The 15,390-nt window shown below is 46.4% G+C and overlaps 1 protein-coding gene across 31 annotated transcripts in view; it reads left to right on the forward strand.

The window, feature by feature from the left end:
* Positions 1 to 15,390, forward strand: part of TCF7L2 (transcription factor 7 like 2) — a 199,438-nt gene that overhangs the window by 181,378 nt on the left and 2,670 nt on the right. For 5 of the 31 annotated variants that reach the window (XM_070470178.1, XM_070470176.1, XM_070470177.1 and 2 more), the window contains 6 exons: positions 1,240 to 1,380; positions 2,410 to 2,569; positions 2,965 to 3,072; positions 8,372 to 8,420; positions 9,010 to 9,060; positions 10,331 to 10,403. In XM_070470178.1, coding sequence (XP_070326279.1) covers positions 1,240 to 1,380; positions 2,410 to 2,569; positions 2,965 to 3,072; positions 8,372 to 8,420; positions 9,010 to 9,060; positions 10,331 to 10,403 — 582 coding nt within the window. Of the gene's footprint in view, positions 1 to 1,239; positions 1,381 to 2,409; positions 2,570 to 2,964; positions 3,073 to 8,371; positions 8,421 to 9,009; positions 9,061 to 10,330; positions 10,404 to 11,036; positions 11,111 to 11,995; positions 12,025 to 15,390 lie in introns of those variants that run through there. The other 26 variants (XM_070470179.1, XM_070470185.1, XM_070470188.1 and 23 more) reach the window with 12 other exon arrangements.

The following is a 15,390-nucleotide window of genomic DNA, read 5'->3' on the forward strand; positions in this document are numbered from 1 at the left end:
TTTAGATTTATGCTGAAAGTAGCAGTTGCTTGATCTGGGATCCCCCTTCACCTAAACTTAAACTTGCCTGATCTTGTCAGGGCAGAACCTAGGGGCTGCCCTTTTGTTTACTTTCAGGGAATCGCCCCTTGTAATCCCTCATTCCACTTTCCTCTACAGTAATGTACATTCCTTTAAGAGGGTGGTTCTTCTAACCGAGAACAAATTGTGACTCCAAGCGTATCAGAAAAGACGAGAGCTATAGGTTGCATCCCGTTGTCAGTTTGGAGATGAACCAAGAGCATTTTAAAATTAGCTCTGAATGTCCTGGCTAGTTTGCATGGTTGAGAAATGCCAATTCACAGCTTAAACCATGTCCAAAATAACATGCCTGAAAGTAAACAGCATTAGAGGAAAAGCACAAACTATTCTTTTCTTTATTAATAATTCTGATCATCCTTTATAAGGTCTTCTAATGCATAGGCAGTATATTAAGAAAAGTAATTTAGGAACCCTCGAATTTTAGAGTGGGAAAGGATATACAAATCCCAGAATTCAAAGCTTCACTCGGGGGGATGTCTGTGTAAAATGCTCTTTTGGGGCCATCTCTGATACAAAGTTATTTAAAACATCCGTGACGTATGTTGGGAACCAGATGGCAGTGATTTGGATTCCCCCCATATTTCTGCCTCACTCTCTCCCATTACTGTCAAAACGATGGGACTACAGCAGCAAAAGAGAAATAAAAATTTTATTGCATTCCCATCAACAGAATGAGGCCTAATGAGGCATGCGCGGCATTGTCAAAAAATGTATGTATACTTCAGCTGCGTTAATATTTTATTTAGCTGTCAATATGCAACAAAAGATTTCATCTTTCATTCTAATGCTGATTAGGACTTAAGAAATAGTCTTAGATGCCGCTAATAATGTCCTCCCAAACCAGTGGACTTGTGATCTCCGGCAAGTAGTCCAAGCCTATTTTGTCGCCCAAGTATACTGGCTGAACTTGTCTTTGCTGAAGATGTTAGCAATCGTAATGTCTCGTGTCAGTAGCAATAATGAAGGGGAAGATTGCCTTTAATGACATTACGAGAATCATTATGTTTAATTTATTACTAATTAATGCTGACAGGTTTCATATGCTTTGGGTTGCTTTCATGTGAGTGTTACATGCTATTTCTTCTTCTTCTTTTTTTTTTTAATTGTGTGTACACATCCCTCCCCATTCATTCATTTTGATTCTGACGATTTACACAGCTTTCTGTCTTCTAGGTTCCCTCCCCATATGGTCCCACCACATCACACTCTACACACGACTGGCATTCCCCACCCGGCCATAGTCACGCCGACAGTCAAACAAGAATCCTCTCAGAGTGACGTCGGCTCACTCCACAGCGCGTAAGTGTGCCTCTTCTTGTCGTGTTATCCTTCACCATGTGTTTAGCCCGTGGTGCCTGGGTGGTGGCCCTGCCCAAGGTTGGCCAGACTTCAGTAAGCACCTGCCTTCCAGAGAGGGAGGCGTGTGCCCACTGTGAGGGAGAACACAACTCTCTGTGTCCTTGGAGGGACTGGGATTTGCAACCACTTCTGCCTGCCAATGTAGGAGACGCAGGAGACTCAGGTTTGATCCCTGGGTTGAGAAAGTTCTATGGAGGAGAAAATGGCAACCCAGTCCAGTATTCTTGCCTGGGAAATCCCACTGACAGAGAAGCCTGGTGGGCTACAGTCCATAGCGTCACAAAGAGTCGGACACGACTGAGCGCACACGCACCTACCATCCTGATCCCACAAGAGACACTGGCTGAGATGGAAACGGTCACAATGTGCTTTTCCCTCTGGCTGGGGAAAATTTTGTGTTTGTAAACCTTATGAGTCCCTTGGACTGCACGAGATCCAACCAGTCCATCCTCAAGGAGATCAGTCCTGGGTGTTCATTGGAAGGACTGATGTTGAAGCTGGAACGCCAATACTTTGGCCACCTGATGCAAAGAGCTGACTCATTGGAAAAGACCCTGATGCAGGGAGGGATTGAGAGCAGGAGGAGAAGGGGACGACAGAGGATGAGATGGTTGGATGGCATCACCGACACAATGGTCATGGGTTTGGGTGGACTCTGGGAGTTGGTGATGGACAGGGATGCCTGGCGTGGTGCAGTTCATGGGGTCACAAAGAATTGGACACGACTGAACTGAACTGAACTGAACTGAAACCTTGAGGAAGTGATGACAAAATCTCCCTCATCCCCCCATCCCCCCAGGCTGTTTTTGTTCCATTTCCCAGGATGGAGAAGACCCAAAGTAGAAGTGTGCTTCTCCTTCTGAATTGCTTAGGGTGTTGAGCAGGCAAGGGGGCGGGCTTTCTGCTGTGGAGGAAGCTGACCTCGAGATTGTTCATTGGGTTGCATCTGTCTGTTTTGTCCCCATCCAGAAAGCATCAGGACTCCAAAAAGGAAGAAGAAAAGAAGAAGCCCCACATAAAGAAACCTCTTAATGCATTCATGTTGTATATGAAGGAAATGAGAGCAAAGGTCGTAGCTGAATGCACGTTGAAAGAAAGTGCAGCCATCAACCAGATCTTGGGCCGGAGGGTGAGTGGCGTGCCTGCTGGGAGAAGAGGGCCAGAATAGGACACGTGGGTGGGGTGACGTCTCCCTGTCCCCATTGGTTTGGAGCATCCTTTTCCTTCAGCCATACTCTGACTCCTGCCATGGTCTGTGTGGAGTTGGAAGCAGTAGCTCTGCCTTCGAGTGATGTTCACAACAGCCACACCCTGGTCTTCCCCACCTGCAGAGAGCAAAGACTCAAACATCATAGACGACAAGTCAGGTTTGGTCTGGGCCCTCCTGTTAGTGCCAGGCCCCTGCAGACCGTAGGCATCTGCAGATGACACCATACGCGACGGAAGCGCTGTCCGTCCCCTGGCCACTCTGTGGTTTGTGACACTTCTGCATGTCTCTGTCTCCCCTCACCCTGTCCCCTCCAGTGGCACGCGCTGTCCAGAGAAGAGCAAGCGAAGTACTACGAGCTGGCCCGGAAGGAGCGACAGCTTCACATGCAGCTGTACCCCGGCTGGTCTGCGAGGGACAACTACGTAGGTGGCTCCTCTTTGTCAGGACTAGAGGCTGTACAGATGTGGCGGATGTCCATTTGGACAGAGGAAGTGCAGCCTGCCAGCCTGAATCGGTCTTCGTACCACCCAGTCTGCCCAGTTGGGACTGTTGTCACCTTACCTCAGCACCAGACTGGAGGATTCTATCTTAGCCTCCTAGGGCTCTATCAACATGGGATAGTTCTTCCAGGAGGAGAAGGGGGGCTGGTTTTCCAGCTCAGGGGACCTGTGGGGCCAGGTTAGGGCTGTTCACACCTTCTTGCCCGTGTCTTTGAAGAGACATGGCTCTAGAATACACCCACTGAGGCTTGTGTGTTTCTCAGCAGTGATGCCAGCTGGAAGGAGAGCATTTACTTCTTCACAGCTGTTCTAGCAGGGCCTTCATCCTTAAGAGAGAAAAATGAAATTGTTTGTTTAGGATGTGGTACAGTAGAAGTTGGAAGCCTAGTGCATCTTGAGAGAGGCATGATGGGAATATCCCAGAAAGTAAGTAGCCATCTTTAGGCAGAATGGATGAAGTGACTTAAGAGAAGTGTGTGTGTTGGGTGATGTGTGTGTCCCTCAACTTTTTGTTGGCTCTGGGATTTGCCTAATCTCCTCTCCTGAGTTTTAGAAAACACTGTAGGTGTTGTCTTTACTAATCACAGTGATTGTGACAGTCCGGATTCTTCTCCTCCCATAAACTGACTCTCTCCTGTCACCTCTCACCATTCTTTCTTAATCTGTTTTTTTTTGCCCAGGAGCTCAAGTTCTGGGCTCATTCTCCTCTCTCATGGATGAAATGTCTCTTATTTTGCCTCATACTTCATTGCATGGCATTTAGTTTCATGAAGTGATTTTTACCATCCACTCTTTGGGGGGAGACAGAACCCGTCTTAATGCTGGCAGCAGGCATCTCCTCCTGTTTCTTGTTGATGATACTGAACCATGGATGATTCTTCTACCATCCATGCTCCCTGACCTAGCTCTCCTCTGGCCTTCACCTGTGGTGGGGAAGCTCTCTGTGTATGTGAGTTGAGACCCATTCAGTTACTGCTGTTTGTGAGCTTACTGTCAGCACAGTATTATGGGGATTGAGTTAAATCAGAGCTCTCCCAGAACTTAACCAGGAAGCACAAGACATCTGTATTGAATGTGTGGGTCCTGGGCAAAGACAGCTTTCTGCTTCCACTGCCCTGCTGTACCAAGTGTCATCACTCTTTAGTCTCGTACCTTTACGCACACGCTTCCTTCTCTGCTCTTTGCCATGTGGATGGGGAGGACCGAGACCCCTGTGTCTCCATCTCCACAGCCACCCATCTCCTCGTAGGTCCCACGCACTTCACTCAGCAATAGAACGTATTCCTCCTGGGGAGTCGAAACAGGAATCAGTGCTTGTACTTCTCAAAGCACACTGGCTCCTCTCAGAGCCCTTGTCCGTCACAGGTGGTCAGGCACAGGGTCTTACCCGCTTGGGACCTTTCCGTTCGTCATCAGCGTGTGTGCAGTGGGGGAGCCTTTCTTCTGGAGCTGAAAGGAAGAGGATAAGAAAGCTAATGCCCCCCCACAGGCTTGCTGTTCACCCCGACCTGACCTCGAGGTGGAGACTGCCAACAGCGGGCAGGCCCTGCAGCTCCCACACAGAGCCGTCTCATTTCCGGACAGCTGCTCTCCTGGTTTCGGGTCAGAAGTTCTTAACCAGCTTCTCCCTGCTACAGACCCCATTCTTTGAGGAATCTAGAATGGTGCCACAGGGAGAAATTCAGCTACTCTTTAGGTATCCTATCCCCAGTAGACATTTTGGGTCAGACGAGAGTCTTCATGTACAGCTGTGCAGGGCGTGCACTGCACAACTGTAGGGTGTGCCATTCACACTGTGGTCTGTGTGCATAGCACCTCCTGGAGTTGTATAGGGTGATACCTCCACAAAGGTATGGGCTGACTTGGAGAGCTTCAAAAGAATACTGCCATGGACTTTCCTGGACTCAAGACAAGACATTGCCCAAGGCTTCTTAAGAAGTGTTTTCTAGGTTTCAGAAGGTTCTCAAGACACTTGAAATGATTTTAGCTTGGTTTTACACTGGGACAAGGTCTGGTATAATAGGGGAACCCCTGAGAAGACTTCAGAGATCAAGTTTAGAGGTAATATCTGGACTTGGGGCTATAGGAGCTTTACCACTTATAAGGGGACTGTCAGATTCCTTCATCAGTGGCTCACTGCACGTGGCTTTGAACATATACAGCCCTCCATTTGTTCCTTCTTTCATTCTTTCCTTCCTCTCTCATTTACTTCCTCTCTCATCTCAGGAAGTGGTCTGCGGAACAAGAGTTAAACTGTTCAGAGGTTCAATTGTGGTAGAAACTGTTTAGCGTGTTTTTTTTTTTACCGACTTGACATAGAAGCTTCTATAAATTTTTCTGGGTGCTGTCAAGTTCTGAAGGTTCTTCTGGAAAAAGTTTTCTGAACTAATATCCTTATGCCTCTTGCACGTTCCTGCTTTACTAGCCCAGCAGGGATAGAAGCCTTTATACGCTACCTTAGCTAAATAGAATTGAGTAAAACAGTCACATTTAGGGGGTTGGACTTGGTACACACTGTGGAACACATGAGAAAAGATTCTGGTCAGAGAGTGATATCTAACCCGTGACACTGTAATAGAAGTTACTTCGTTTCTAGCTTTTCTATACTGAGTCAACGAGATAAATCCCCAGTAACCTGTATACTGAGGGAGTTTTTCCTCCCTCACCACCATATTTGAGGCCTTTTTCTTTTGTTACATTTAAAGAGATAACAAGGTGGCCGCCTCCCTTGAAAGGCGTCTCCCTATTCACTTTGCAGTGTTGATTCATTCCTTCATATCCTCTTCCAGTTAAAACACAGTCCCTGTCCACTAGAAGCCTTTAGTCTAAACGATCATTGCCTCAGTCATGAACATCTCAGTTTTGTGTCCCACATGGATAGCTTCCCAGGGGTGAAGGAATTGTCACCTGCCTTTCAGAATACATTTCAGGAGATTGAACGTGGGTGAGCCCTGTATTAGAGATGACTGGGAATCCCTTGACTGCATGGATGACGCACTGCCTGGAATCCAACCATTTCTGTGCCTGACTGAGATTTTCTGTCAGGCTCCTAAATAAACTGAAACTAGCTCCTCCTGCCTGTCCCATCATGGCCAGGCAGTGCTTTGCTCCTGATGTGGGAGAGGCACAGACATGAAGGTGGGCTGCTAGGGCTCATGAGAAAGCACACAAACTCCTTTCTTTGCTCCTTCTTTAAAGTTGTATGCCAAGGAACGGAACATGTTTCTAGTGGAAACAGTGAACTGAGGGCCCAGACAGATTTCCCTGATGCCACAGGCCCCCAGATTTGAGAGGCTTCCTGTAGGACTCTTGACCCTCAGCCCTCAGGTAGATCTAAGACTCGGGCATCCCTGCCTTGGCGTCCCCCTCACAGAGCCGTGTGGGTTCTCAGGTTTGCTGCCTATGGCTTTTCTTTCTTGTTTCTTCTTGAGTTGATGTCAACACACCATGAGAACTTGTTTAAGTCACTCAGTTGTGTCAAACTCTTTGTGACCCAATAGACTATAGTCCATGGAATTCTCCAGGCCAGAGTACTGGAATGGGCAGCCTTTCCCTTCTCCAGGGTATCTTCTCAAGCCAGGGATCGAACTCAGGTCTCCTGCATTGCAGGCAGATTCTTTACCAGCTGAGCCACCAGAGAAGCCCAAGAATACTGGAGTGGGTAGCCTATCCTTTCTCCAGCGGATCTTTCCAACCCAGGAATCGAACCAGGGTCTTCTGCATTGCAGACAGATTCTTGACCAGCTGAGCTACTAGGGAAGCCCAAACTAAGCTGACCACAAGGCAAAGGATATTTGGATATTCTGAAACAAATAGATGTGACGTTTTGCTTGTGACATTTCATATAGACCAGGTAGCTAATTCATATGGATGGGACCAGAGCTATTGGGGTGAGGGAGAACTCTTTTCTGATAAGGAAGGAGGTGGTAAGGAAGAAGGGGAATTCTTCCCCACTCCCATTGCATATCCACATCCAGGGGCAGACCATCAAGATAGCAGGGAGGGTCAGGTGGAGAATGTGATTGACTCCATGCAATTCTTGACCCATAACCCATTAAGAGCTTTCCTCAGAGGACAAGGCAATAAATATGAAGGCAGCATAGCCTAGTGGATAAGGGCTGTGGAACAGAGATCACCTGGGTTCCCATCAACAACATCATCTGATAGCTGTGTCATTTCAGGAAACTGCGTGCACCCCTGTATCTCGGCGTCCTTATCTGTAAAATCTGATGGTGATTGTGCTTGTTGTACAGGATTGTGTGAGGATAAATGTGTCACTAGGCATAGCACACTTAAAACCATGTCTGGCACATAGTATGTGCTCAATAAATGGTAGCTGTTATTACTAGTAGTATTATATGTGTGCTAGTCACTCAGTCGTGTTCGACTCTGCAACCGCATAGACTGTAACCTGCCAGGCTTCTCTGTCCATGGAATTCTCCAGGCAAGAATACTGTGAGCGGATTGCCATTCCCTTCTCCAGAGGAACTTCCCAACCCAGGGATCAAACCCTGGTCTCTTGCATCGCAGGCAGTTTCTTTACCATTTGAGCTACAGGGAAGTCCATATTACTAGGAGTATTATAGTCATTACATAAGTGGAAAATAGTGAGGACCAAATGTTCTCCTTTGTGGATGTCCACTCAGCAGTTTGAAAAGGAGCTCAGATGGTTTCTGGTTTTATTTCGCCTTTTTTTCCCCCTTCTGACTTTAAAATTAAGACCCATGCTACAGTGCTAAGAAAAATCCCCTACTAAGTCTTAATTTTTTGATTCAGAGCGAGCAGCTTTTGGCCTTAGTAAGAGATTTGCATGGGGCAAGGGGTTCTCTTGGCCATCTCAAAATCATTCATTCGTCCCTTGGCTCTTGGGCCACTTCCAGTCCTGTCTCTCCACACCTGTCTGAATCTTTCCCCATCCAGGCCTCATTTCCCCTTTTATGGATGCTCTGGATCAAGTTTGAGTGTGGATGTATAGGAAAAGAAGTCCTTCTCTGCCCCACTGATTCCATCTCTTCCGCTAGGCATGCGCTCCTCTAGCTGGAGCACGGTTGAAGGGCACTTGGACTGAAGGGAACTGGGGGTTGGAAAGCACTCAGGAGTGGGTGTGGCTGGAGATGGCAGGTGCTGCCCTCCTGCCTCCTCCTCGCCAGGTGAGCCCAGACGTTGCCGTCCTCCCATCCGTTTCCTGAAGTAATGCCCTGTGTCTCATCTGTTTGTCTAGGGGAAAAAGAAGAAGAGGAAAAGGGACAAGCAGCCCGGGGAGACCAATGGTAAGTTAGAATAAGCGGGACAGAGGAAGGGAGCTGTACGCTGAGGACCACTCTTTTATGTCAGGCTTCTATCTGGGGAGGCAGGAGAAATTCAAGGCCAGGATGTTGTGGGGCGGGGGGAACCCATCCTAGCCAGCCTTTTTGTTTATGCATTTTAATTAATTGCTTCATGACTGCCCTTTTAAAGCTAGTAACATTCATTGTTGCATGAAAAGCACATTGTAAGTCTAGTGGAATGTGTTTTTAAATAACTGCAGAGCCTGTAAGCGGAGAGCGGTAGGCATGCCTAGACGGGGATTTATACAGTCTGCTTATTTTGTATGTCTGAGTAAGGATGAGGAGGGGGCTAGGGGAGCAGAGGGGGTGTGTGCGAGTGTTTGATGTTAACTGGGCTGTTCCTGAACGTTCTGATGCATGCCTTTACAGTGGTCTATTGCACCCGATTTAAATTAAGGAGGTTTGTCATTCTCTAGAAGAAATTAGAAATACTGCATAGGCAATCTCAGAGGGCCCTTCGAGAAGGCCAGGCTTTTACAAACAACGACAAAAACATTGTGAAGGCTTTGTATAATTTGTTCTTTTTTTTCAGAACACAGCGAATGTTTCCTAAATCCTTGCCTTTCACTTCCTCCGATTACAGGTGCTAATGTCATTTTGAGTCATTAAAATAGTTGATAAACTGTTTTTTAATTTTTCTTGCCATTATAGTTTTATTAACATGAAAACACGTATGACCTTTGAACATTCTTTAAAATGACCATCTACATGATTTCGTATGTTTCAGTAGATTTTTTTTTTTTTTGCTTTTGTTGTTTTTTTTTTTTTATGAATTTAATTTAACTTCTGCTTTGTTTATTTATTTTTCCCGTAACAGTTGTTTAAGCCATGATGACAGTGATTTAGAGTTGAACTAACTGTGCAAATTGAATATGCAGTATTTCTTTCAAAGAGACTGGTTAAAAAAAAAAAAAACCACCAACAACAAAATGGAAGGAATTCAGTAATAAACCTCCTTAATCTAATGGCATTTTTTCATCGCTCCCACTAAGTTTTCTCACGCAAGCATGCATCCGCAGTATGATTATTTTTTTCCTTTGCTTTTTTTTTATTTTCGTTTTTTTTCTTCTTTCACTTTTCTGCTCATAACTTGCAAATCCACTAGCATTTCACTGACTGTACCTGCTTAAATGCTGCTGTGAGCTTCTAACTAACTCCTAACAGCTCATTCACACAGCCTATTGACCTTTATCTGTTCCTCTCTTAATATTAATGAAAATAGATTTAAAGAAAAGATGAACATTCCAAAAGCTGCAATATCCCAGTACCACGACCCCTTTTCTTTCTTTCTTTCTGTTTCATTTTGTTTTGTTCTGGTTTTATTTGTAGTTTTTTGTTTTTTTGTTTTTTTTCTTTTTTAAACTGTTGTACTCTGAGAAGAAAAGAGCATGTGACAAACTTAATTCCCTCCTTTGCTTTATTTTCTTCTTTAAGAAAAACAAATTGAGAGGAAAAAAAGAAAAAGCAGAACCAAAAGAAGAAAAACATTATTTAAAAGCTAGTTCTTGAGGAGCTAACATCCCTTTATCAGTTCAAACAAATCGGAGAGACAGTCCTCAAAGAAGGGATACTGCAGCTTTATTTGCAACAGCTAATTTCACGAGTTGAATAAGAATGTGATTTTTTTTCTACCTTTTTTTTTTAATTAAAGAAAGTTAAAAATCAAAAGTCAATATTTTGTGATTAGTAACCAGGTCATTGATTTATTCCCTTTTTTATTTTTATTTTTTTCTTATTTGTATCTTTCTCTTCCCCCCTTCCCTCTCTCTCCCTCCCTCTCTCTCTCTTTTCTCTTCTCTCCCTCCCTCTCTCCCACGTCCTCCTCTGCTCGCTTCTCTCTTGAACTCATTCAGACCTGAGCGCTCCTAAGAAATGCCGAGCGCGCTTTGGCCTTGATCAACAGAATAACTGGTGCGGCCCTTGCAGGTGTGTATAGATTTCCCAGATTCGCTGTGCTGGTTTGCAGCTGGTCTATTCGGTCCTTTCCCCCCTTCTCCGGCCTGTTGCTTTGTAGCTCTGTGTGTGGATCTTAGGAGACAGGAGGGCGCGGGACACTGCTCTGTGAGGGACGTGCTTGTCCTCCTCGCTGCTGCTAGCCAAAATGCCACTGTAAAACAGCATCATTTGTGCCTCCTCGGGTCAGTGACAGCAAACCCCAGCGCGCCCCCTCCCAGGGAATGTTGCCTGCCAACCCCTTCTTCCCGACCGCCCGGGATGGGGGCTCAGTGACATCCATCGTAAGCCTGGCCTAGGTAGAAACAAACAACGTCACCTTCTCCCCCTCCTCTTCTCTCTCTGTTTTTATTTTTTTTATTTTTTCCTGGTTGTTTTTTGGTTTCTGGTTGTTGTTTTTTTCTTTTTGTGTTTTATCATTTTATTTTATTATTTTTTTCTTTTGACGCATTGAAGTCCTTTCCTTTCATGTCCTTGGTAAGGGAAGACAGGCACGTAGAACCAAGGTGATAGCGAAGACAAGTCAGCTGTAGCCGAGATTTTACGTCCAACTGAGCACGACCCACCATTGTGTTGTGTTTTTTTGTGTTTACCTTATGCTAACAGATGCAAATACTCCAAAGAAGTGTCGGGCACTGTTCGGGCTTGACCGACAGACTTTATGGTGCAAACCGTGCAGGTATATTCCCTACTGCAAGGCCTTTGGGAAAAATCAAAGCATTCTGTCCTTCTGGTACCTTAGTGCGTCAATATATTTTGACCTCATTCCCATCTACTTCCCCGCTGGCATCAATGACTAATGATCCTCATTCTTCAAAATTTCTTTGCTAATTTTATGCTGTGTCCTCTCTCTCCTTTTCTCTTTCTCTCTTTCCCCTGCTCTTATAAATAACATATCCCTGGTGGTAGGACCTAGACCACAGCCCTCACAGGCCAGGACGGGCACTTAGCCTTTTGCTCCGAAATCCAGCATCCTGGATCTGGCCAGGCCCTGTCAGAGCTTCTGTGGCGTGTCTGCAGGACAGAGGGAGACCACCGTGTCCCGAGGTTTGAATGAGCTCAGATTGGCAGTGATAGCATTCCCATGTACTTGGAGTCTAGACACTTGGAGAAGGGCTCTGGGGGCAGGCTTCTTTTAGTTTTGTTTTGTGTTTTTGTTTATTTTCTGTTTCAAAACCACATCTCTGGACAGAGGAGCTTGGTTAGCTGACATTGTTTTACAGTGCTGAAAAGAAGCGTGGCATTGAACGGCATGCACCAGCTACAGGGCCACAAGCAGAGGTCACGTACTGCAGTGCCGCTGGCCTGCACAATGGAAAAAAAGAAATATATATGTATGTGTCTATACATATATTTAGAGAGACAGAGCTCTGGTTCCAAAGGGAATCAGAAGAGCCCAAATTAAATGCCTGTGTTCCACCTGCAGGTTCCATCCAACCTGTAATTTCAGGGAAGGTATAGGCACTTCCTTCTTGGTGGAGGGATGCCAGCTAGTTCCTGTCTCATTTCCTTTCCTTTAATGACCACCTTTGGTTAAATTTGTTGTTTCTTTGTTCTGATACAAGCAGTCTTTGAATTTGGAATATTATGATGGTAGGTATCTCAACACCCAACACGCCCCCCCTGTCTGTAGTGCCTCCCTTGTCACATGTCCCTTTCCTCCACGCCCTTGCCATGTGTTCCATGTTTAGACATTAGCTCCCATGTCCATTCCATCACGTGCATGCCCACCGATCTCCTGTGTCTCTCTCCCCCTCCCCCAACGCCTTACGAGAGATCAGCGAAGCACCTCGTGTTGCCCAGACGTTGAGGGGAGCTGGGGCCCATGAGTCTTTCTTGAGAGAGACCTTCCTCCACAGGCAACTCTCTGCCCATTGAGTGAGGACAGGGGGCCTTGGGTGCTTGTCCACCAGGAGAGGGAACCCCCACCTGTTCTGTGAGACAACAGTGTCCCTGGAGGTGACAGATGGTTTTGCCACTCAGATCTTATCTGTGCAATAGAAAAGAGTTTCATGGTGCAGCTAGTGGAGGGCATCAGAGATTTCACTAGGGCTGGCCTAGAAGATGGAGTCCGATGACCCTTTATAGGCAGTGTAGGCAGTGAATTGTGCTGAGTAGGAAGACGATTAGCTGCAGAATCACTGCTCTGCCATGGCGAAAGGTTAGCTTCTCACAGGGCACGCTCCTAAGGGAGGGTTCCTCATGCTCTGTAGAAAGGTGCAGCCGACACCGTTGTGCGCCTCTCGCAATGTGGTTTGTTGCCTGCTTTGTGTATTTTATTTGTAGGAGGTGAGTGGTGGTGTATGAATCCCTCTTACTGCTTTGGAAGCAGTTAACTGCGAGTTAGACCTGGCATTTTGGGGGCTGAAAGTTATCATGTCCAACATTGACTAACTAGATACTCCCTTCTCAGACCCAGCTCCAACCTCACGTAAACCCTGAGTGTGGAATCCTCCTCAGAAACAAGAATTTTCGTGACGTTTTTAACAAAGCAAAACAAAAACAAACGACCCCAAGGCTTCGGAGCTGCTTCATAAACATGGTTTTCTACAGTGCAGCTCCAGGGCAGCTGTCAGTGTGCAGCGTGGCTGCTCAGATGCCGAGCTGTGCCCCCCCCCCCAGCGCCATCTTTCCTCTTTCCTGCCTCAGCAGCCTTAGACCTTCCCCGGGGGCCATTTTTCCTTCGTTGGGGTTGTTGTCTCCTACTGTAAAAGCTTTAGAAGTGCATATCTGCTCCCTTAAGGGTGTGATTCCAAAATAGGGTCAGGAAGAACTCTTACTTTCCTTTCAGATTGAATTCATAAGAAGCCAAAAACCAATTTTTCAGGGGCCACACCTTGATGAGAGGTGGAGCTTAGGTGGGGGAGGATGAGAATGGGTCTCGTCCCTTTTTTCCTCCACTTTTCCTCTTGACTTTGCTAGAAATCTCTGGTTTGATGCTAAGTCAGTCATACAAGATATGCTTTTAAAAAATAATAAAAGAATTTGCAAAACAGGGCATTTTCTGGCCTGTCCGAAATGTGTGGGTTCCAACTGCCATCTGCTTTGCCACCTCTTAGAAGGAGCGGTCACCATGTCATTCATAGTCCTTGTGTCTGTGTTCAAATGCCCCCCACTCATCCCCAGGACATGGAAACTTCATACCATGAGGAGGGCAGACGGGGGGAGGGGAGCACCAGAAATGTTCCCAGCTAATCAGGGCTCCTTGCTCCCTGCACAGGGTTTCTAATTTTACTTGACATTTGAGGACATTTTAACAAGATTCTGTTTTGAGCCCACCAAGTTGCTTTTCCCATCTTTTCACTCTGCCCTAATATAGCATGGAACGCTGCTGGATGTCATCCCCTTGTTTCCTGTTATTTTCTCCCCCCTGTTCTTTCTTTGTCCCTTTCCTCTTTCCTCTCTCTCATTTGTCCCTGTTGCTTTCTCAGTTTTGCTTATGCCTCCCCCCCCTTCTTCTCCCATTTTTAAAATGCATGGACATCTTAGTTTTTTGAGCATGTTTTGATCTGCAGGCTAAGGTGGTGTAAAACTCTTTAAGAGGCTTAATTATTTTATCTTGGGTTTCTGGGATGGGAGCAGAACCCATAGTCCGTTTCAGTCTATCCCAGAGGAGGAAAAGGAACCTTGTCAACTGAAAGGTGAAGGCAGACTGCCCTCACTTTCCTGGAGTTCCTTCCAACCCAGGGCAGGGATGGAGAGGCCCTGAAGCCACTGGCCCAATGGGTCTTGGCCTCTGGGAGGCAGGAAGGACTGAGCATGTGCCCTTTCACCCCCCGCCTCCCCTCCCTCCTGCCATCTTGCTGAGTCCACACCCCATGCACTGAGGGGCATCATCAGACAGCTTTGGGGCACGGACCCAAGGAGGGACTCAGTGCACTCACTTCCTTTCAAAGGCCACTGACATCTGACAGTGGTGGCCTTCCAACTGGGCAGCATCTTGGTTGCTTTCCCATGACCGGAAGCCAGCCGGTACTTACTTTTAGACAGTGTTATCGGCCGCGGTTCGGACTGTATTCTTAGGTCAGCACATCCCCTGTATCTGCATTATTTTTAATAGCATGAATGGGGTTGGTTGCCAGGATCACCTGTCCTACCACATATGATCCCATCAAACTGGGATGAATACTAGGGGGAAGCTGTGAGGTCACACGCTGTCTTGAACTGACTTCACCCACCTCAGATGGATAAGCACAAGAGGCTCTGAAATTCTCAATCCTATTTCTTACATAAACAGGAAATGGAGAGGGGAGACTCTGGTTTTGGCGCAGGGCAAAATTAGTCTTTCTGGTTTAAACACTACTCCTGATAACCCCCCCCCCCCCCCCCCCCCAAGAAAGTCCATGCTGCGACTCCCTGGCACTTCTTCTTTGTTGTCACTTCCTTGTGATGGGCTGAACCCTTATTCACTGGCCCTGGCATATGGACCAGGGCAAGTTGCCCCTCCATCCCCATTCTCACCATCTCTCCTTCTAGCCTTCTCACTATCGGGTGGGGGAGGGGAAGACCCCAAATCTTAAAAAAAATAAAAAAAGTTTGAATCATAATTTAATCCACAACCTGCAGGCCATACAACCAGTTATTCTTGTTCCTTTGGATCATTTTCTGTTTTTCTTATTCTTCCCCCTCCCCCACCTTTGTTTATCCTCTTCTACCTGTTTTTTGGTGGTTTTATTTTTTTGTTTTTTATTTTTGTTTTGTTTTTGAGTTTATTTGGTTTTCTTTTTGTTTCCCTCTCCCTCCACGCCCCCCCTTCACAACTGATTCTGACCTCTCTTGATTTGGTGTGGTTCTTAACAGACAAGCCCAAAACGTTCTCTGGGCGCCAGCAGCCTCTGATGGTGGTGGTGGTGGTGGTTGGTGGTGATGGTGATGGTGATGGTGGAGGTGGTGGGATAAAACCTTTTCAGCCTCTTGCTCGCGCTGCCTTTAAGCTCTGTGGGCTCAACAGTCAGCATTT

This window comes from Odocoileus virginianus, chromosome 7, assembly GCF_023699985.2.
Source record: "Odocoileus virginianus isolate 20LAN1187 ecotype Illinois chromosome 7, Ovbor_1.2, whole genome shotgun sequence".
Classification (NCBI taxonomy): Eukaryota; Metazoa; Chordata; class Mammalia; order Artiodactyla; family Cervidae; genus Odocoileus; species Odocoileus virginianus.